This window comes from Apis mellifera, linkage group LG4, assembly GCF_003254395.2.
Source record: "Apis mellifera strain DH4 linkage group LG4, Amel_HAv3.1, whole genome shotgun sequence".
Taxonomy (NCBI): Eukaryota; Metazoa; Arthropoda; class Insecta; order Hymenoptera; family Apidae; genus Apis; species Apis mellifera.
The window spans coordinates 9,230,491-9,254,839 of NC_037641.1; the positions used below are offsets into that span (position 1 = coordinate 9,230,491).

At 37.9% G+C, this 24,349-nt stretch overlaps 1 protein-coding gene across 4 annotated transcripts in view; it reads right to left on the minus strand.

The window, feature by feature from the left end:
- Positions 1-24,349, minus strand: part of LOC408803 (tensin-1) — a 247,322-nt gene that overhangs the window by 168,692 nt on the left and 54,281 nt on the right. For all 4 annotated transcript variants that reach the window (XM_026440250.1, XM_026440248.1, XM_026440249.1 and 1 more), the window contains exon 2: positions 18,694-18,774. In XM_026440250.1, coding sequence (XP_026296035.1) covers positions 18,694-18,771 — 78 coding nt within the window. In that variant the 5' untranslated portion in view covers positions 18,772-18,774. The remainder of the gene's footprint in view (positions 1-18,693; positions 18,775-24,349) is intronic.

Here is a 24,349-nt window from a genome sequence, read left to right on the forward strand (position 1 = left end):
TGTTACCCGGCTTTCCGCGTTAATCCGGATCAAGTAACTTGACGGGAGAAGATTTTTGCATCTTGCGAACCGAGCCAACTCTCCCAAGGCGGTGAAATAACAGCGGGTTGGGGAGGAGGAAAAAAAAAAAAAGAAAGGAAGGAAGGAGGGGGCGGTTGGAAGTAGACTCCATCCACGGGCTGTCTGTCGGGGATCTCTCTTCGCGAAAGTGAGCCCAAGAGGGTAATAAAAAGAGCGGCGAAGGAGATAAGCCGTTTCGTATTGCCGTTCGATCGACGCCATATTCCTGTGACGTGTGCGCCGGGAAATCACGAGGAATACGCTTCCAAAAAGCTACGATTCCGTTTGAATTTCAACCCTTTTAGGTTTAAACCCGTTCGTTCCCTTGCGAAAATCGCGTGTAAAACTGCAATCCCCTTCGCGGCCGCATTCCCACGTCAAACGTCTTCGAAAATTCAATTCGACGACGCGTTTCGAAGAACAGATGCATTTTGATAAGCGGTTCAGATTAAATTTTTAGGGGATCTCCTTTTTTTATCAGGCTTAGAATTAACCCGATAGTACAGATTAATACCTTCAAATCAATTTTATATCCTGCGTATATATTTTCTTCTTTTTTCTTTTTTTCTGAATATCTCTCTATCCAGCCTGAATACCTATCTGCAGACGTTTCAATAGCAAAGAGAGACAAAATAGACTATAATAACGCTCGTGTCACAGTCAAAAGGATTGAAGGCTCGCGTCAATCGATTCTCTCTCTCTCTCTCTCTCTCCTTCTTTTGTTTTTTCCAATTTTATTTATTCGCTCGTGTAAAAACGTTCGACTCAGACAAACGACAAAAGAGAGAAGAGGGCGAGAGTAGTATTCGAGAGTTGGGGAGAAAAATCCAGTTTCAATCTTGCGCGAGTCGAGATCGATTTCCGGGGGACTAAATGCATCATCGAGCCGGCCGATCATTACAGGGATCGTTACACGCTCGACATCTCAACAGTGAAGTCAGCAACCATTCAGAGACGGAGAGAGTCATTCTAAACGCTTCCTTCCAGTCGGGACGGAAAAGAGAAAAAAAAAAAAGAAGAAAAAAAAATGACGACGAGACTTTAACCCCCCCTTCGTGGATCGCGATCAAACCATTGATTTGCATCCATACAACTCGCCAAACCGTGTTTCCAAGCGTGTGGAATCAAGGATAAAACTCGCGTTTCGTTATATATATATATAAGGGAGAGAGCGGTCCAACGAAGAAACCGGTTAAACGCGTTAATTACTTTTACAGAGTTGGCTAGTTTGTTTAACATTCGATCTCCTCGCCTTGGGATATGTAACCAGCCTATTAAATCCAAATATTTCTAGACGAGATGAAAAACTTCGTTGTGCAAATTACGCAACGTAATTGTGTTTGAACGGCGCGCAACCAATGATGTTTCTCAATCAATTCGTACAGGATATTCGGAGGAGGGAATGATTTCGAACAGCATTTCTATCAATATTTCTATCAATATTAACACACACCGTTACATTTCACCTTCAATTATATCTACTCGTCGAAAAATTATATCGCACATTTGATCAAAAAAAAAAGAAACAACGAAATTAAAGCTTCGATGAAATTAAAAAAAGAAAGAAGAAAAAGGAGGAAGAAACAACATCTTTCCGAGAAAGAGGGAAGCAGAATCGCGCAAATTAACTCGAAGCCACCCATTCCGAGGAGCGAGCAACGTTGGAACGAAGCGGCGAACGCGAACACGAGCGCGGCGCAGTGTATTCACTTTTACATTCCTCGGTAACACATTAAGCGCGACACTGATACGGCTCATAAACTTCTTGTATTAACGTTACAAGGAACGAGCGCGAGCACGAAACAATGAAGTATCTGCTTTCACGATCAAACAGATAAAAGGAACGATACGCAACCGGTACGCAAACATATGTAAATACCCGTGATCTCGGGAATAATACCCTCGTAACGGACAGAGCGATAATAACAACGGAAAAGCGACGGCAAATCGACTTTCGACCCGGTCGAAATCGAAACCGCTCTCGAGACCTCTCAGTTATCGAATCGATCGCCACCGTTGACATCGATACGTAACGTAATCGACGATACACGCGCTAAAAGCAATTCGAAAACACAGCGGATCGCGTCGTTCGTTCGAAGGAACCGCCAATAACCGACAAAGGCGCTCACGCATTTTCGTTACACACGCGGAGAGAGAGGAAGGGAGAGAGAGAGAGCGGGATGCGGCCGAAGAAAGGAAGACGGAAGGGAGGAGATATTCGCGCACAAGGCTTCTCCAACGTGATCACCCAGGTTCAACGACCCGCGGGAATGCCAGGGCACAGACTGCAGACTGCCGTCTTAAACCGTGGCCGGAGATCGCATAGATGCGACGGCTCTCTCTCCCGTTCGGGGACGGAGTTTTGTGTGCAGGTGTGCGATGCCACACTCGTTCGTTGAAACGCGCGAGATCGCGCGTTGGATATGTGTCGATGCCCGCGCGGATACACATATCCGCGAGGCGGAGTGGCGTCGAGAAACACACGGGGGATTCTTGCCCTTCCCCCCCCTTCCTCTGCGTATATAGAGATGTATCGGGAATCTCTCCCCGAGAAAGACGTTTTCGATACGAATTTATGGGGGCGACTGGTTGACAATGGTGGGAAAGAAAGGGGTGGAAAATTTTCGGTCGTTCCACGTGTATCTGTCTAATGTGAGAATATTAGTTTGTCGAATGTGTGTCATATATCATCTGAGAAACGTACGAGATATTTCTTGAAAAGTTTCTGAATTAATTTAAGGTTAAGGTTGAATTTTTATTTTGATAAACGATGGCGATGCTCTCGTTAGAAAGAAGAAAAGAAGAAAGTGAACGGATGAAGAAGCGCCAAAAAATTTGCAAAAGAGGCAATGTGAGAATATTAGTTTGTCGAATGTGTGTCTGATAATATATTAAATTGTTCTCTTCGATATATCGTCTGACAAACGTACATTTCTCGAAAAGTTTCTGAATTAATTTAAGATTAAGGTTGAATTTTTACTTTGATAAACGGTGGCGATGCTCTCGTTAGAAAGAAGAAAAAAAGAATTGCAAAAGAGGCAATGTGAGAATATTAGTTTGTCGAATGTGTGTCTGATAATTAAATTGTTCTCCTCGATATAATATTTAACAAATGTACGAGACATTTCTCGAAAAGTTTCTGAATTAATTTAAGGTTAAGGTTGAATTTTTATTTTGATAAACGATGCTCTCGTTAGAAAAAAGAAAAAAAGAATTGCAAAAGAGGCAATGTGAGAATATTAGTTTGTCAAATGTGTGTCTGATAATATATTAAATTGTTCTCCTCGATATAACATCTAACAAACATACGAAACATTTCTCGAAAAGTTTCTGAATTAATTTAGATTAAATTTTTACTTTGATAAACGGCGATACTTTCGTTAGAAAGAAGAAAAGAAGAAGCGCCAAAAAATTTAAAAAGAGGCAATGTGAGAATATTAGTTTGTCGAATGTGTGTCTGATGATATATTAAATTGTTCTCGATATAACATCTAACAAACGTACGAGACATTTCTCGAAAAGTTTCTGAATTAATTTAAGATTAAGGTTGAATTTTTACTTTGATAAACAATTGCCATGCTCTCGTTAGAAAAAAGAAAAGAAGATGAACGGACGAAGAAGCATCAAAAAATTTGCAAAAGAGGCAATGTAAGAATATTAGTTTGTCGAATGTTTGTCATATATCGTCTGACAAACGTACGAGACATTTCTCGAAAAGTTTCTGAATTAATTTAAGGTTAAATTTTTACTTTGATAAACGATGGCGATGCTCTCGTTAGAAAGAAGGAAAGAAGAATGGCCAAGGTGAACGGACGAAGAAGCGCCAAAAAATTTGCAAAAGAGGCAAGAGAGGAAGAGAGCGAAGCGAACAATGGTACCTAGGCAAAAATGTGAAGATGGTAATGTGGGCGCGGTTGAAGTAGCTTTGAAAACACACGTGTACCTCGGCGAAACATCGTGGAGCTACGTAGCCACGGTAATGAAGATACTGGAAAGACTGCGGAGAGGTTTCATGGAGGGAGAGAGAGAAAATTGGAAGAGAAGGAGGAGGAGGAGGAGGAGGAGTAGACTCGACAGTGGGTGTGCAAAAGATGGCAATCTCCACACTCATTGAACGCAGCCTGGAGGTGTTTAATGAGAACAGGCAGCTCGCTACAAGCTACGCTTGACCTATATCGTCGACGTCGTCAACGACAAGAACCACGACCACCACAAACACGACGACGACGACGACGACGACGACGACGAAGACTGGAACGACGATCGAGACTACCACGATCACGAACGAGCAAGAAAGTGGAATCACGATGAGGAGGACAACGACTTGTCTGCCGTTTCAGAGACCTGTCTACAAAACTGTGTGCCCGGTTAGCTGGAGCCAGTTCTCCGACTTTCTCTATGATTCCTCAATGGTTTCGCGAACAATGGAAATTCGAAGCCAGCTGGTCGTCGAGCTGTACGTCGATTTTTATTCTCGTCGTTTCAACCAGCCAGGACACGCTGGATTACAATTTCTATTTTTCTATCTCCCTCCGCGGGATGAACGGATGGATGGACGGATGAGAATGGAGCGGGACTGGTTCTAATGTTTCTGCTTCATTGGAAGACGATAGCGGCGTGGAGTAGGGGGGAAGGAAAAGGAGAACCGGCGAAAGTTGGTCGTTGGAAAGGAGGCGATTGATCGGAAGCGAATTGATTTGGCGATTCTTCGACCGATCGCGACGAGCGAAACCGATAAACTGGGATAAACTGCTCGTTTTTCGAGAGTCCAAGTTCGGGAACGAAGAGTCGGGAGAAAAGTTGCGAGCGAGAAAGAAACGCGATCAAATTATTCGCCGGCGTGACCAACGTTCCATTGATCCAACGTTGTAAAAGAGAGAGAAGAGACGTTTGAAATGTTGGTAATAACTCGTGGACGAAAAAAAGGAGCGTGACGAGCGCGAGAAGAGAAAGGGGAAAACGGAATTGAAAAGAAGCAAGGTGTAAATGAATGATAACGGCACGACACAGGCCGAGTTGTCACACGAGGGACAAGAAAAATCTCTAACAAGAAAACTTTTTAACGAGAAACTTTGCAGCCTGCCGAGCATCGATGCATCTCTGAGCAATCCACGGAGATGGGAGATGGGGAGATCTCGTCGCGTCGAAGCCGCGTAGGAGACCGCGTGTCTCACTACTCATTCTCTGCGGCGATGCAAAAGAAAAATAGAAGAGAGAGAGAAAAAGAGAAAAGGACCAACTTTTCCACGGATATAATCCGCAATAATCCATCGAGGGAACGATCGAGAAGTCGCGTCCTTCCTTCTTCCTCCTAGAAATCTCGCGCGTTCAGGAAGTCATAAATCAAGGGTGTTGCATTAAATCTCGTCCACGGGTTGGTCCCACGTTGGTTCACGTTGGTGTAGTAAAGAGCTTACTGCGCCGTAAACGCGTAATGCCATTAAAAGGATCGCATTCAGCGACGAGGATGAACCGTGGATTCGACTTGCTTCGATCTAAAGGGGACGAGTCTCTACGCGAAAGATCCCCTAGGATGGGGAAGGGAACGGAGGGAAAAACCGGATGAATTCGACACCAACGAGAAAAAAGAGCCGGACATCGTCGGAGGAAAAGAGAGGGAAGGAGAGAGGAGGGGGCATGGGCGTAGCCAGGATGAAGAAAATTCGAACGTTCGAAAAATTTGTAATTATTTCATAAATATGTTTTGTACTTATTTCAAATTTAGTAGAAGAGGATCGAGTGGAAGGAAATTTTTTGAATATTCAGGAACGCGATACGTTTCTTCTAACGCGATGCATTTCTATTTTTATAAAAGAACGATGGGTGAAAATTATCCCAGCAAAATACGATTTTTGCGAGGAAAGGAAAATTAAATATGACGTGGAATATTATAAATATAAAAATTGCAAAGAAAAAATTTAGCTTTAGTAAATTAAACGTAATTCTTCGTAATTTTATAATTGCAAATTTAACTTAAAAGATCCGCGAAGACGATCGACTTTGACCCAAATCCTTCTCCCCCTCCAAACGTGTTAACATCCACAGAGGCACGAGCCTCTATTAAAATAAAATTAAAATTCGTTCCACCGCCTTACTTTTGCCCCTCCCTCTCCTCTTCCTCCTCTTCTTAAACCAAGTCCTGGCTACGCCCATGGAAAGGATACGTGGGTATATACGGCAATAAAAACGCCTACAAAGGATCTTTTGAGAAAGGGGGAGCGAGATAGAGAGAGAGAAGAAGCGGAGAATAAAGAGGAACAGGGGACGGGAGCGGGACGGATGGGGAGGAGAAGAGCAGGAGCGAGGGGAGGGGGCCGGGGGCTGGAAAATGACAGCTCGAGCAATTGCGTGTAATTGCACCACGTCTTGCACAAAGGAGCCATAAGCCTCCCCCGGAAGTTTGCCGCGCGACAGGTTGTCCTTCGTACGCCGAGTCCAAAGAGGAGATTCTCATCAGGGATGCACGACGGCGTGCCACTCTTGTGATTAGCCTGCATGCGAGCCTCCGTTTAGGGTTTGCGCGCGGGATTCCATCCGTTTCGTCCTTTCGAATTTAACGTATTGCTTCGCCGAACCACACCGATTTCCAATTCTTGCCTCGCCCTTCACCCCTCCCTCACTTCCATACGCGCGAGAAGGATCGACGAAAGGAAGGAAGGATGAAATTAAGAGGAGACGATCGTAGACGACATTGTTGTGAAAATTGGAAATGATCGAATAATTGAATTCGATTAATATTTGTTAACAAATGTTGCGTGGCGTGAGATTGTCGAAGGAGAAAGTTTTTCAAAGCAGTTTGACAAAAAATCATTCGTCTCTCGATCGATGGTGAGAGGCGATGTCGACATCCTCCACTATGACGTTGGACATTGTGATAAATTTCCACTCGTATATCCCGGTTCTTTTTCTTTTCTTTTCTTCTTCTTCTTCTTTTTTTTTGAATGTAGGGTAGAGAGTCACGATAAAGGCGTGACAGGCAGCAGAATTATTTCGATTAATTTATTGGAATGACCTATTCACCGAAGAAACGAACCGTAATTTGTAACATTCGTACGTTGCTTACAAATCCATAGTTCGTCACGGATCGTGTTATTACTTCCTTTGTTTGCTCTGTTACGAGATAGAATCTTACATTAACTAGTAACAATAATAGTAATACGTATATTTAATCGAAATATCGTTTAATTTTCATAATTTTGTAAAAAATACCGATTTTAAAAAATGGATAGAAATTAATTTATTCCTCGAGACTCGAAACTCGAGATTGGTATTTCAAATAAAGAGATTTTTATCTCTGGAAATTAATTATTACCGCATTATCAATTTCGCCAGGGAGGAGGGGGAGGGGAAAAAAAATATATAGAAATTATGTATCCACGATACCATCTCTTCTGATCGAACGAAAATGATAAATACACGCATTTGCATACAAACGCAATTATTTAAGAAACGTTCTGCATTAATTTATACATTTTTCTCTCTCTCTCTCTCTAGAAATGCTGCGAATTTATCGTGGCGTCGAACAACGTCAAATATAAATAAGTTTCTTTGCCGACTCGGCCGAACAGAAAATATTGGTATTCGGGAATAGACGGGGCAAAAGGCAGAAAAGAAGAAAGTCGTTTTATGCTAATATGCCGTGCCACCGTGGAATGTGTTTATTGGATTTTTCTCTCGATCGAATTACATTCCTCCGTAGTACTGGACCATCGATTTGATTTTTAGATTCCAAGAAGAGAATCAGATTCTTCCCGGAGCCAATTTCACCGCGGCCGCATCCAATTAATTCACAATTTAACGACATTTTTCTTTTTCTTTTTCATTTTCTTCATCGAGAATGAAGAAAATCCAAAGGAGATTCTTTTGAATTTTAATTAATTGATAAAATTTCTTCGTCGAATCCTGAAATCGTACGTTTTAACAGGAATTTCCACAACTGTGTTGTAAAAGAAAAATGAATCAAAGTTCCTTCTGTTCCCATAATGTATTCTTGAAAAATAATTTCAACAATTGACAAACAACGACAACTTCGACCGACCGTGTATTTCTTTAAGCTTCTAATAATTGTGGTGTCCACAAAGTGTGCAGCAGCTGGATACATTACGGGAAAAAAGCGGAGAGTCATTTGACACCGAGGTGAAAACGACCAATGTAATTGGCAATTACAGCAGGTGGCTTTGACAACTTACCCGCGACACTCGAAATTTGTCCCGGTTAAAGGCTCCGATTGTTCACACAGGATCGTTTTCACCTCGACAAATGAATTCTCGTTAATCTACACCGTCATTTTTCCCCTCTCACTCCCGGCTAAATATTCTCAATTTAATTCGAATCCCCGGATATACGCAACCGCGAGTTAAACCCATTTCTTCATTCATTACGCCAAATTTCCTGCAATTGGAATTTCCATCGAGAACGGATTGCAATTTTTATGTCCAGTGGGAATACCAGTGGGGGATACCGTTTTTTATTGTCAATAACATATTTTTGAAACAATGCACCGATAATTAATTTTTCTAGAAATCTTCCGTACCAATTTTTCGAATCATTAATTGAAAGGAAGTAAAATTATAGTATAATAATTTCTTTTCTTTCCTTTTTATCTCTTCAATCGTTTATTTCAACCGAAGGATAATTATTATCCTTGCTGACTTTTTGAATTCATTTTTGTTATGTTTACAAAATTTTGGAAACTCGTGAAACGATATTTTTCATCGCATCATCAATTATTTTCTGGGACAAATTTTGCGTAAGGGAGAGGCGAGATAAAATATATAACGTGTAACAGTAGAGAAAAATATGGTTTCAATATATATTAAAGGCAACCTTTTACCTTCGACTTGGATGTAAAAGCGTGTGCAAACTGAAAAGTTATTTTGAATATTTAGAATTGAAGACCATGAAACGCGGTGTATAATAATCAAGTTGCGCGCAAAGTTTTAGCACAAAAGCGACGCTGTAAAATATTCATATATATCCGAAAAGAATAGCATGCAGTTACTAAGCAAATATTATGCGTGCACAACAATTTAAACCTTTTTCACGAACATTGCGAAAGATCACTCGACAAGTCAACTTCCCTACTAAATTTTATTATTTCTCTTGCGAACACGTTTCTTTGTTTCCTACACGGCTGCCTTTACTACTTCCTGCATATCCAATCGGCCCAAGATACACCACACGAGGTCGACTAACCTCGGCCTAAGTTTTTATAACGATCTCACGCAAACTTTTCCCTCGTGGAATTTCACGCTCACTACTGTATCCACTATGTTACTCAAACAGAATTCCCAATTAGGGTTGTTAACATACAAGTGTGTACGTGTTCTCGAGGCGTGTCACCGCCACTTTTACCTCAGGACTCGCTTCGAAGTGAAAAAAAAAAAAAAAAAAAAGGGAGGGAGAGAAGCTAATTCGATTACAACGACGAAATCGCGCTTTTACGCGCGAATTTATCGCCCCATACATTGTCCCCGGAATCGGTGATCTCGCTACTTTCACTTTATATTAAACTTATACCTCGCCGAGGTATAATACCCCGTTGTTACGACTTTTTGAACTGAATTGCATCCCGACGGAACGAATAAACTTTTACGAATCTCTGTGTAACTATTTTCTTGTACAGAAAATTGCGACGAAGGAGAACACGGACGAAACTATAGATTCCATGCGATACTTAAAATATAATACGTTATCGAAGAATCTTACTTATCGATTAACAATTGCTAGAATTGACAGATCTTTCCTGGAATCTGATCAAAACAATTATACTAACCGCTCAACCGCGTTGCGTTACGGATTACAGACACGTTCCAGACGAAAAATGAAACAACACCAAACACGACGAACAAATACTTCTCTCTCTCTCTCTTACAGTTATCGCCGCATACCAATCAATCCCATCCATTTTCTCGCTTCGCGTTTTTTATCATTGGGAAGGATCATTTAAAATTTAGCAAACACGATTTTATTTCGTTTCGGGCAAATATTGATACTCGTAACATCCGCGGGATAATAATCGAGTTTCGTTTATTCGAATCGGATTCCTCCCTCCCCTTTTCGATCGAGAGAGAGAGGAGACGAAGAGAGGAAAGGAGGACAGATTGAAAACTCGTAGCCTAAACTATGAAGAGAAAGATGAAAATCCGGGCTGACTGATATGGAAACGACCAATCGTTTCGTCCGAATATAATCGTCCCCGCGCGTTTTATCGGTCGTAAATGCTCGCTGTGATAAAAAGTATTTTGGCCAGGCATTGGAAGAAATGTTGCACGAACCGATGTAAAAAGAAGGTATCTGAAGATGAATAATTAATATAGGAGATGATATTATCCGATTTCGAAATATTTTCTCTCCCCCCAAATCTAAAATCGATAGAAATGATCTATGAAAAATCTAGAATCGATAGAAAGGGAAATACGGTGTTCTGCGAGAAGAAATTATTTCGAAAAACGGGAAGGAAAGAATTAATCGTATTATTTTGTAAAAAAAAAAAAAGAAAACAGCACTCGATGTAATAATAATAATAATAATAATAATAATAAAGTTCCAAGCAATGCGTAATTTCACGCGCGGGTATATTAATTAACACCGGTAATGAAATTAAATTTCGTTCGCTCTCGTTGAGCCCGGCTTTAATTAAAATTCTGACATTTTCTATTAACCAACACGATAAACTATAAACAAATTTATATCGGGTCTTTTATTCGTCGAGTACAATTTGCACGAGAGCATCGGGATAATTATAAAGTCTGATTTTTAACGTTTTAGAAAGTTTTGGGACGGGGAAAAATTTAGGAGAAGCGAATAAACGTGGTGCAAACGAATACTCGTCAATTTTTACAATATTTCTCTGTAAGCAATAAACAAAAAAGAAGAAAAGAGAGAGAGAAACAGAGAAAGAGAGAGCATCTGCGTAGCTCGGAGGCTTATACTAATCGGAGGAGACGAGTGATATTGAAAAGAACGGCCGCAGTGGAAAGTAGATGGGAAACGTTCAAAACGTTTTCTTTTATTTCTATGGATATGATTCGTCGTGCGTGAATAATTAGAGTGCACTCAGAAATGACGCATACGGGCCTGCGTAGCTTCCTTCCCGAAAGATTTTTATCCGGGCAGGGCGCGGGATCGTTTTCGCGGGAAAACGGGGAGGAAAGCGAAGGGACAGGGCGGAATACGCTTTATTATCTTTCTCGCAAAACACCGACTCATCCCACCGCGCCTCTACGAAACAAAAGGGACAAAGGACGCAATCGAAATATTACGGAGGAAGAGAGAAAGGGAGAGAGAGAGAAAGAGAGAAAGATTGGAGAGCATCGGTGAAACTATGGAGGAGAGGACGGGAAAAGATGGATAAAGAATAAAAGTATTGTCGAGTATTGTCGTTATTAACGATACGAACAAACGTTGCCAAAGGATTTTCAGTAGATGATTGCTTCGTGAATCGAAGCTTCTTCGCGAGTCCACAGTATTTGTTCCCGGACGTCGAATTCGAAGAGTGAAAATATTTATGGTAATTAGATGATTTCTACAATCTGTACTTCAATCTGTCAAACGTATTCATAAATTGCAACACCTCGGTTGAAATTTATAGTCGGGTATTCGTACGACAATGCGAAACATCCATTGCCCTTACGCTGGTATCCCAATGTATCGATGTCGTCCGCCTTACGTCACGGCGATGGTGAAACGCATCGCTCAGAAACAGCTTTTTCATGTATCCTCCTCTCTCCCTCCCTCCCTCCTCCTCTTTTGTAAATATGTAAACTTTACCGTGTAATAAAGAAGTAAAGGAAAAAAAAAAAGGAACGACAAACGCGTGACACTTTCCACTCCCGTATAATAAATATAGATTTTTGAAATCGTAGCACGGTTCATTTAACCGGGTACGAATCGTTCGACGAGTATCGACGAGTATCGATAAGAGTGTTATAAATTGATTTCTAATGTTTTATATCGATACAAGTCCAAACAATACAGGAAAAGGATATTCAAATTTACACGGTGTGATTAATATTTGCGGGGTCAGAATTGGATCGTGATCAAGCTCCCTTACTTAACAACTTGGAAGAAAAATTTTGTATTTAAATTTAACCGTTGGCGGATTCCGAAATGATTTGTGCATTTAAATTTCAATTAAAAGTTCGGGTAAATTTGATCCAATTTCCAATTAAAGTTCAGATCAATTCGCATTATTGCTCCCCCTCTCTTTCTCTTCCCTCGCTTCTTCATCTATCCTTTCTATTCCGATATATCTTCCATATCTCTTCTTCTCTAAATTTATAATTTACAATCTATCTTTCACGTAGAACATTGTTCAATCGTTGAACATATCTCATCACGTTGAACAAATTCCTTGAAAAATATTCTTTTCGTCGAATCAATCTAACAAAAGAAAAGAACATACAGAGATTCGTTAAATGGAAATTCGATGATTTACATATATCTGAAACGAGCGAGAATTTGAAAGGAACTGGCAGCGTTCGAACTCGGTGTTTCATTAATTTCGAACTCGGCCACGAAGACGTACAATTTAGTACACGGGAGGGACGGATCCCCCCGTTCCTCTCCCCTCCCGTACAACCCTCGTCAATTGCGCTTTTTATTCGCGTTCAAAACTCGTTGACCTTGCCCGAGAGACTCGAGTATCTTCTTCTTCTATCCCCCCGGTTTGTAACGCAATGACGTTCTCGGAGGAATCGACGAAAATCGACAAGTTGCTCGAGAGGACGCGATATTTTCGATATATCGAATTATTTTACACGCGTCGAGTCGTTTACGTGACGCAATTCGCTCGAGAAGAATTAATTCGCGACAGCCATAAATACTTTTTAATCCCACCAGTTATGTATCGAAATTTTAAATCGAAGATTTCTTTTCTGGGATACAAAATTGTAACAGTTGTCTCTAAATTTATCTCTGAAATATCGTTCAATCAATCAAAGATTAAAGAATATTATTTTGTCACGTATGATGAATGAAAGAAATTTAATATTTTCGATACCTCTTCTTTTTATTCCATCACTGGAATACTCGAAAAATTATTTGGCACAATTTAAAATTCACACTCGAAATGATTGAGCAATTCATCGGCTATTGATATTTACGCTTATCTGCGCGTCATTTTCGCTCGAATTAGCACGAACCGCTTCGAATCTCGACACTTCACAACAAATACATAACTCGACTTTCGTTAATGAATCTTATATCCGACAATGGGGCTTTCTTTTATTTTAAATACAAGCACATGGGAAGCTCCTCGACCCTTTAAAGCGAATCTCTTCAAGCTTCCTCTTTTCAACTCGGGCGAACAGTTTAAACTCGCTGCAACTGGTTTCGATATTAATGATTCCACTATGGTTAATCTAGAATTCTTCGAACGGAAAATAAAAAGATATAGAAAATATATATGGGTCGAATTTTCGAATCGCACGACGAAATTTTCCGCGAAAGAAAAAAAAGAAAATAATGAAACGACTGGCGTATTTTAAAAACACGATAAAGTTTCTAGCGTACATACTAGTTTACAGCGTAATGAAATTTCTGGATCGTGTCACGGTGTCCTCCCGTCATTTCAACGAAATCCTGTTCAGAAACTTCTTTAATACTTGGCAGTACAATGCGGCGGGTCGAGAAGATGGTTAAAAAGTACGTATTTACCAAGTCGCAAATTTTCTTAAGTTTGATCGATTTATTTCTTCGTGAATGAACGCGAAATATATTTTTTTTTTTCACTCCACGTGCATCGAAAAATATGATTTAAAAGCGCGGAGATTCGTTTTTTCCCCTTTCTTTTCTTTTTAGTTAAAAATTTTCACCTCCGTGATTTCCGGTAAAAATTTGTATTCAACATGTTTCGTGCGAATTCTTGCGTATTCTCGCCCCACTTGATGCGAAATCTCCGCTTAAACGGTGGAGCACAGGCGTAATTATCTTTCTTTCCGCCCCAGTTGCACGTATGAAACCAAGTTTCGTTTATTTAAATAAATTTCGTCAAATTCTCGTGCGCGATGCGACGAGCGTGAATAGATAAATAACAATAAAACAGGCGATAAAACAGAAATGGATGGAAGTTTAAGCGTGAAAAACAAAATTAGAGACGATCTCGTTACGTGGAATTTTCGTTCCTGAGGAGGAGTCGAGAATTAACGTCGAGAAAAAAGAAAGAAAAGAAAGGAAAAGAAAGGAAGATGCATATATGTGGAGGAGAAGAGAGGAGGAAATTTCGAGCGAAAGGAAAAATCGGGTATAAATGGAAAAGCTTTATTTCTCCCCGGTTGCCGCCGCAATGAAGAAGGGTATAATATAATATCGTAGTAAACACAGACTACTCAGCAGTCTGGTTTACTACGCTCGTCTTTTTTTCACTCCTCCTCCTCCTCCGCTCGTCCCATTCCCTTCCCTTCGCCGTTCCTTATTTGCACATCGTATTGTCCTGTAAACTGGAGGAAGAAATATTAACGCTCGGTTGACACCAGTTGCGAACCTGCTTTTTAACAAAGTAATGCTTCCCTCCTCGAGCAAAACCACCATATACAAGCGCGTGTACACGTACGATATTTTTCTTTTTTTTTTCTTTTTTAACAGGAAGAAAATGTTAAACCGGATACGTAACGTTTTATACATAGGCACTCGCGTTATAGCATCACGTTCCAATTTAATATCATTCTTCGTATCTCGCGATACTCCCTCGACGATACGTTTTCGATTCGTGGGCCGATTTAAAATTTATAAACATTTTACAGGTTGTTCAATGTACAAGATCGAAAGTTAGTTTTCGACGAAAGAGTATTTATATTTTATCTTCAGATTTTGTGAATTAAAATGGACTTTTCCGAAAGAAGCTTTTCCTTTTTTTTTTTTTTTTCCTTTTCATTTCGTATCTCGTGACGTATCGAGGTAACATTGTATTCCACGGGGTGAACAAGGAATTTTCCTCCGCCTCTTTTATCTGCCTGATTTTTACACCATTTACCTTTTACCTCACGCTTTAAAACCGTCTACAACCGCAAGTACCGCATATTTCCGCTCTATTAAACTGAAGGAACGAACGGGGAGGAGGAAAATCAAGATATTGGTCTCCGCTGAGTGAAAAGCGAAATAACAATTTCCGGTTCGCGTGTTCACAAATATGCGAAAAGAGGAGAACTTTACTCGCTTATTGTACCACGAATATCTATAATTAAACCTTCTCTCCCTCCTCGAGATATGTCCATGATTCGTAACTTGGCTTTCCGAGAAAACCAACGCGTCCACCCAACTTACTTCCGGTGGATAAATTTTGCTACTACAGTTGAAACCCGATCCCTCTCCAATCCTTTCGAACGAATTCTAAAATTTCGCCACGAAGGAATTTAACAAACAAGCGGTGGTCTCGGACTCTTTCGCACGCGTGATTTATTCAAAGTTTCGATCGAGAGTCAAGAACAATTTTTCCTTTCAACTCGTTCCGATTAACTTTGGTTGGTGTAATGTAATGCGAGAAAAAGAGGCAAGGATAATCGAGGTGAAACTCGAAACAAAGTAATCACGTTTGCATAACTGTTTAACGTTTGATTCGGAAAAACTGCCGCCGGATTCTCACTTTTCGCCGGATCTTCGTCGTCGCTACGCTCGTCGCTTTTGCATACACACGGGAGGATAAAAAAGTTCGCCCCGTTCCCGCGTATTCCACGGGAATTCGGATTTCCCTAAAGCTCGCCTTGCTTAAAGCGTAAGCGCGGCGCGAATGCATATCCATCTCATCACCCTTTTTAGGCGTTCATATTTTATACGCTGGCGAGCTAAATGAGGCGAAAATCACACTCGAGCGGATAAAAGGAAACGACGGGAATCATTCGCTGATATCAACGAGCCGATGCTCCTTTTCTATCCCATAAATGTCGCTTACTAAGGAAACTTGATATTGGGACAGGCGCGTACGAAAATCGAATCCGAATACAACTTTCTTACCACCTCTAGTAGATTTCAATATATTTACTTGTGTATCCATTATAAAATCTAATCAATTTTTAATCTTGTCAATCTTCTACTATCATTGAACGATCGATTTTTTAAGAGACCTAAGATAAATAAAAAATAAAATCAAGCCGATACTCGAATCTAAAATATTTTAATCGCACGTTTTATGTTTAAAGGTTTACTCGAATTATAAAATCTAATCAACTTTTAACTTGTCAATCTTCTACTGTAATTGAATGATCGATTTTTTAAGAGACCTAGGATAAATAAATGAATAAAATCAAGCCGAATCTAAAATATTCGAATCTAAAATATTTTAATCGCACGTTTTAAGTTTAAAGATTTACTCGAATTATAAAATCTAATCAACTTTTAACTCAATATTCAACTTTCTTACCATCTTTAATAGATTTCAATATATTTACTTGTGTATCCATTATAAAATTTAATCAACTTTTATCAACTCGTCAATTTTCTACTGTAATTGAACGATCGATTTTTAAGAGACCTAGGATAAATAAAATCAAGATTACTCGATACTCGAATCTAAAATATTTTAATTACACGTTTTAAGTTTAAAAGTTTACTCGAATTATAAAATCTAATCAACTTTTAACTCGTCAATCTTCTACTGTAATTGAACGATCGATTTTTTAAGAAACCTAGGATAAATAAATAAATAAAATCAAACCGACACTCGAATCTAAAATATTTTAATCGCACGTTTTAAGTTTAAAGGTTTACTCGAATTAAAAATTTTCGTAGTGTCGAAGGGGGGTGGTTTCGTGAAAACAGGAGATTAATCTGGACGCATAAACATTGGGATAAGCGGGGAGGGGGAGAATAAAGACGAGCACGAAAAACTACTCGAAGAGCGCGTTGATATCTTCGGCTCTCCTTTCCGCGACGGGCGGTGGAAAGAGGGGGGTGGGAAGCAACCGCGGAGTGTATTCATGGAAATCTGTCCATCAAGGGGGAGGAGGGAGTCTAATGGAATACCAGCACGGCGAAAAGTGGCACGAGATATTCTTTAATGCCTTCATAAAATTCAGCCTTCATAATTCCCGGTTTCACCGTCACGTACACGCTTTCGCCTACCGCCACCAGCCGGTCGCACACGCGTGCGTGCACACACGCGCAAAAGATTAGACCGGCAACCACTCTCGACGAGAGGAGGAGCGAGGATTGCCCTCGCTCCCACAGGCAAATATTCAAACTCTGATGAAACTCGGTGCACCGAAATTCTGCTGATCCCTTCAGGGGTAGTCGGTAGTCATTACTAGGTTTACAGTAATAACGTAGCTTACAATAATAAAGCCGGGGTGAAACGAAGTTTATTTCGAGCCGCAAATCTGTTGTTTGATTCGGCGCGTTGCACCCGCGGTTACAAACCCGCTTGTAAGTTCTGCCTAATTAGCCCAAGGAAACCGGCGCAACACCGGTGTTAATTGCGCCACCGCGCCTCGTTCACCAACGCCCGATTCCTCCTCCCTCGTTTGGAAAATGCATCCGGGTAAGTGATACGCGAATATCTCGTGGAACTGTCTGTCCAACTTGCGAGTCAAGTATCGAGTTATCTTTTACGAGTTTTCTTTTTTCTTTTTTTCTGTTCTTCGTTTCTTATTTTAAGAAATGGCGTAATAGTTGTGCGAAATTTCTTTTGAACTGTTTGTGCAAGAGAATTTTATTTAGGGGATGGAATACGTTCTTCTATCTGGATCTTTTATCGAAGGAGTGGAATTTTATGGAAATTTAAAATAAATTAATTAAAAAATGAGGATAGATAGAATTATTTTGTATTTAAAGATGATAAATTTATATTAAATTTTATTGTGAGAAAGAATAGATAAAGTTGAATGCACAATTAAAAAACTTTTTTAAGAGAACATTTTATTCAAGAGCATTAAGTATTCATTCTTCGCGAAATTTCCATAAAGTTTTTGTGTTTTATATGTTTTATAAAGATTGAATAAAATTAAAATCTCGTTTTCGTATTTTTTTGGTGAGCTTTAACATTGCATGCAAGTTGCAAAATTAAATTTCAGGATGAAATGACGTTGTACGAATTGACGAAGATTTATCATCCCTTTTATTACCTTTGTGAAATTAATTTTTAAAAATAGTAAAAATACATCATACGATTGATATAAATATTCTCAACTAATTTGATAACTCGAACTTGCAACTTACTAGCAGTAATCACGTTTATGGAAATGTAATATTACAAACATACAAATATATATATATATATATATATATATATATATATATATATATACACACCATGCTTATATGGTACACATAAATTTAACCTCTGTAATTATCGTATAGTGACAAACGAGGTCCCACGTGCATACCATGCTCGGATTAAATGCGAGCCCTGTATGCACGAATGAAAATTCAATATTTACTTAACTCGCTCTTACACTCTTCATTGTCTGATCTAACTGAACTTTGTGCAGTTCCTTTAAACGATTTTGCTATTAATCTTATCGATACGTGTATACTTTAAATTAATAAAACTTTCATTCTTGAAGCAAAATAATAATAATTCATTTCATTCTCAAAATGTACGTATATATATATATATACACATATCCAAGTTTATTTCTTTGAAGCCATCACGTTTCGCAAAAAAATTTTCAGAAAATTTTTGTCCGAAAGGGTACTCACTCTGAGAGTCTCCAACTGGGAGCGCACGTACTCAGCACGGCTGGCAATGTCGGGAATTGCCACAGGAAACGAACCCATGTACTGTAACGAGAAAAATGTTACCTTCAGCATTCAGTGTTTTCTTTAAGATTAAGAAAGCATCATTTAGGATGCTAGAATAAATGTTGTACATTATTACACATTAAAGATACTAACTCAATGCTTTATTCTTTCGATTCAGATAAAAATGGAATTTTAATTGGATAATTTTTTTTATCGAAATTAAAATTCTCGTTCAAAGTTTTATTAATTATCTATAAAAAAAATCAATAGCTCTCTTAAAGAAATCCAAGTTGGCGAAATAATTTGGCTTTTGGAACTCATCCGTTCCATCCTGTTGTATATATCGATCAATAGTAACATTTCTAATATTAATTTGGTAAATTGGTAAGCTTTGACTACTATCACCGTGACACCAGGGTGTTACAAGCGATTGAATTCTAAAGTGGAATAGGAAACTTGGTTCGAGGACTAAGGCTGCGAAATTATACAGTATTTGATTCCCTCGGCTAAAGGTGGTCGATAGGTGTCCGAATTGTTGGGCCAGTTCCTCGGGAATGATACACAAGGATCAATTGTACTCCACGAATTTGCTCGAAACTACAACGTTTCAGCGAAATAGTTGACGCTCCACGATGATCTAATTACCGAGTTTCGAGAATAGTGTTTCGGTGGCTGGCGTTTAGTACGCTCAGAACAAACTGAAAGTACTTTGGCTGGTAAATGGGAAAACACGAATAACTTTAATTCAAAATTATCTCGAGCAAACTTTTGCCTTGAGCAAGAAACCGTGTTGGACCGTTCTTTTTACTCTCCATGACTTTCAAAAAAAAAAAAAAAAAGTAACATTGAGAAAAAGGTATGATTTTGATAGTAAAGAAGAAAGGAATCGTGATAAAATTGATGATAAAGTATCGAGAAAGAAGGAAATTTTTCTGACAACTCTGATGATCAGACATCTTTAATTTTATTTTTCTTAAAACTTGGAATTTTTCCTTTCCATTTTTGAATAATTTTTTCTTATGAAATAATAAACTGAAAATAAATTTTTTTAATATCAATATTAATTAAATTTATTCCAATTTATATAATAGTATATAATTTCAGTAACTAAAATTACTTCATGAACATTAATCTTCTTAATTATTAATAGATTATATATTTCATTTTATGCAAATAAATTCTATATACTAAAAAAATTATTAGCTCAACAATTTTTAATTCTTTTTATTTTAGATTTAAATAAAAATATATTCGTTTTTTTAATTATTTTATACTCAACTAATTATTTTTTACTAATTAGTTTCTAAATAAATTTAGCATTCCAAATTTTAATTTTATATTTTATCGTTTCAGAAAACTATTTCCAAAATTGTTGTTAAAAAAGAAACAATGGCGTAGCTTTTGATTTGTGCAGTGCATATTCGATAATAAAAATAGATATATATATACAGTAATTTTATAAATTTGCAAACTATAATTTGCAAATGTAACAATGCAATAACACTGACGTATTAAAAAAAATAAGAGTCGTCAAAACTTGAATACCCTCGAGAAGCACTTTCTGCCCAATTTCTGGCAAATATATCTTCGAATTTGGCGAGGATTTAAGAGGTCGAATTAACGAGGAAAACATGAGGGTCGGAACACCGGAAAAGTTCCAAACAATTTCGCGTTTCCTCCTCGTAAGCGATCCCTCTTCCTTGGCCAAACACGTCGTCGGATGATTATATGGTCGATAAAAATAGCGACCCTCCTTATAAGGACAATAAATAAAACCACCCGAAGGGCTGAATTCCAAGAAAGCAATATAGAACGATACTTAAATGCAATTACGTTATCTATATTGTTTGTTCTCGATAATATACGTGTCGCTTTTATATATATCACATCACATCCTTCCCTAATATTACACGTATTTATAACATCGAAACAAAAAAAAATAAATAACAATAAGAGAATAATAAAAATTAATTTTTATCCACGCGATGTAAAAGATAAAAATCTCTTTTCAATTCGAATAAAATAATCCGGACAATGAGCGTAAAACGGGATTGTTAATTTCCATTTCTTGTTAGAAACAAAACGAATCGACAAACTCGATATTCGTAATAAACGTGATAACAAATATTTTTCATATATATATTACCTCGATTATATTCTTCTATTGACAATAAATTCGATCGAAATTTAATCTAAAATAAAATATCGTTCGTATAAAATATTTTTGTGTGTAAAAGATAAATCTGTTAATAAAATGATGGAACGGATTAATACTTTATCGACTTTATTATCTCGATTGGAATCATCGAATGATATAAAAAAAAAAAAAAGAAAGAAAGAAAGAAAGAAATTTGAACACAACACGAATCGTTGCACTTAAAATTACAAGAATTACACGGATTGGCGGATTTAATTGTAACGCGTGCAATCCATATATATATATATATATATTATAATTCACGTCCCCACATCATGTCTGGAAAATCTTTTCTCCGTAACACAGGCGTTTCGATTCAGATACTCTCGTGCCGGAAAATAATCCCCCGCTTTAATCCTCCCGGATGATTCTCATTGTTGTTTCGAATCGAACTTCTCTCCGGGTGGATCTCCTCTCGGAATCACAGGGATTTTCCAGAAATATTATGCCCCTTCCCCTCCCCCCTTCTCAATACACGCACACACATACACATAGTGGAAAGGATCTCTGAAAATTTCGTGCAACATCGGACGATACGCGTTCGATGTACAAATAATAATAATAATAATAATAATAATAATAATAATCATGCTCGATACGAGCGAGCAACACACAGGCTTGTGTATCAGAATATATATAGGAAATCGTGTTTTCGTTATATTAGCCCTGCAACGAGTGTGTTCGCATAGTCATTGAATAGTGACTGGATATTGAAAACGAATATCGATGAGAATTTTTCGATGAAAGGGAGGAAAATAATTAACGGGTATATATATAATCTCGGAAGTTGAAAAGATTGAAAAATTGCAAAAACGCGGTACAGAATTTTCGAAATAGAAATAGAATTCGCTTTCCATCCGGGAATAATAAAATAAAATTTTTGATAAAAATTGTAGTTAAATTCGTTGTCTTTTATGTATTCTTCGTTTATAAAAAAATTTGTTTAATTTGATCGAAAAATAATGGAGAATTTTGCGTTTGAAAATTGAAAATCGCTCGAATTTATTGTTTCGGATATTCGTGCTCGCGCATTGATTTCGAATATACACATCCCCCCCTTAATAAAAGTTTTTACAACGAAGAAACGGTCGCATCGAAACCGCAGGTGGTTTTTTTTGGAGTTGCCATTTAAGCGGTTGGTCGAACGTGGCGAGCCACCTGTGATAAGTCGAGAAACGATCCTCAGCAATCGGTGGAATCCGATATTTTTCGCGATACGATTTTTATTTAGCTTTTAAAATCGCCGAGAACAGTTATTACGATTATTAGACCAGAAATATTCTAGATATATTTTTATATAAATCCGTCAAGAATAGTTCTATTCAAGAGATAATTTCCTTCCGCCGATATTCTTTGACAAATTTTGACATTGGAGAGACACGAGAGAGATAATTTTGACAAAGTTTAACGAAGCTAACTTTCTTACATTTCTTTCTTTCTTATCATTCGTAATTAACATAGAACGATCACATAATGTTTTCTGATTAATTTTTCGAAATTGATCTCTCTGCGTGATTCTAAGATTCGATTCTGATTTTCTACGAATATAATTGCTTCGAGGAGAAAGATAAAGAAGATCTGTTCTCGGTACCAAACAAAGATTAATCGTGATAAATCAGGGGGCGGCATTCTTATTGCGGCAATCAAAGTTGAGATGATGATACGAGTGGAATTATTAAGTGGTGAGGTCATTTCTTTGTCTTCTCTTCAAATTATTAGCCCTCTTCTTCTCTGCCTTCCTAGGAAGACAATAATTATTCTTTTCTTACGACACGGCCAATTAGAACGGCGCGAACAACTAGAATATTTCTATTTACTTTCCCCTAAAAATTATCACACTTTTCCTTTCTCCTGTTCCCCATTGCGTGAGCATACACATGCTCATTGAGAATTTTTACAGAGATATTTTCATTTATTAACCGATTCGTCATACTACTGATTTATTACGTGTTTTACTACAGGCAATGAAAGGCGATTGTCAATAAGATACGCAGCCGCGTATCAAGCAACGTTAATGTTATTTTCTTTATGCGTGTAATGAAGATGCAGCGCTTCAATCGTGGACGAAAATAGGATTTACGTTTCGAGACGTTTGAATTGCCGACGAATTTTATGGTGAAATGAAAATCATTTCATACGCGGTAATGATTAAAAATATTTAAAACAGCGCAGAGACAATTTTTTTTCTTTTTTTATCTCGATCGAACATTCGCGTGCAAATTGGTTTAAAAAAAAAGAAAATAAAAGGAGAAAACGCGTCTGAAAAAAAATTCCTTTCGATCGATATTTCTATATTAAAAAAAATAGTTTAATTTCTAAGATCGATAGAAGAGAAATTTCCAATTGCAAGGGAAAATAAAATGGAATGGTTTAATTATAGGCCACGAGAAGATTTATTACTCTCGCTTTAACTTTATCCCGGTAAATTGCTCTCGGAGCTAGAGCTCGTTATACTATATTCGCGTGTCATAATCTTTATCATATCGAAAAATTTGCCTCCTAGTATTTATGCTATAAATTATTCTACACACGCGTAATTACGTTTCAACGATAAAAATAAGGAATTTTTAAGAAGAAGGAGGAGAAGAAAAAAAAGTCCTTATATCGCATATTTGTAATAGGCATATTGTAACGCGATATTTCATAGAACATATTTATTAAAAACATTGGAAAGGATTTAATCATTAATCAATGCATATGCACCCGATGTATATGTCCTAAGTACAACGGCCTTAAGGGCTGCCATAGATTTATAGGCAATTTTCCTTTCAGCTTGTGATAGGTTCTATATATAACTTTGACAAATAGACGTAGTTGGATAACAAAAAAAAAAAAAGAAGAAAAAAAATAAAAACAATGACGGTATGAAGTAGACAGATAACGAAAAAAAAAAAAGGTAAATAGGGATATATGCAGACACTGTTAGATAGAGATAAGAAAGGGAACGAAAGAAATTATGAATGGAAAAAGGAAGTGCACGATAGAAGTTGCTATAGAACGCGAAAAAAAGGTTGTAGTATGTGAGTTATGGCATACTCGGGATATCTACGTATCGCACATTATGAATCATGTATGCTCTTTAGATTCCTAAACATGTACGCTTTTATCCCTATCCTTATCCTTATCATTTCAATTACTCGCAACGAAATTCATGAACGAATATCGATCAATAATACTTCCCTCCATAATATTAAAATCCCAAATTTAAATTATTCACGTTAATCCAATTCTTCCAACGAACTTTTCCTTTGTTATTCTATCACCTTAAAAAAAGAAAAAAGAAAAAAAATCGTCGAGACATCGCATCGAAAAATAAATCAGATACTAGCGCGGTATTAACTTTAATCTCAGCAGTTTAAAAACAGGTAGCCTTGCCAAAGATCGTAACTATACGTAATAAGAAAATCATAAATCAAA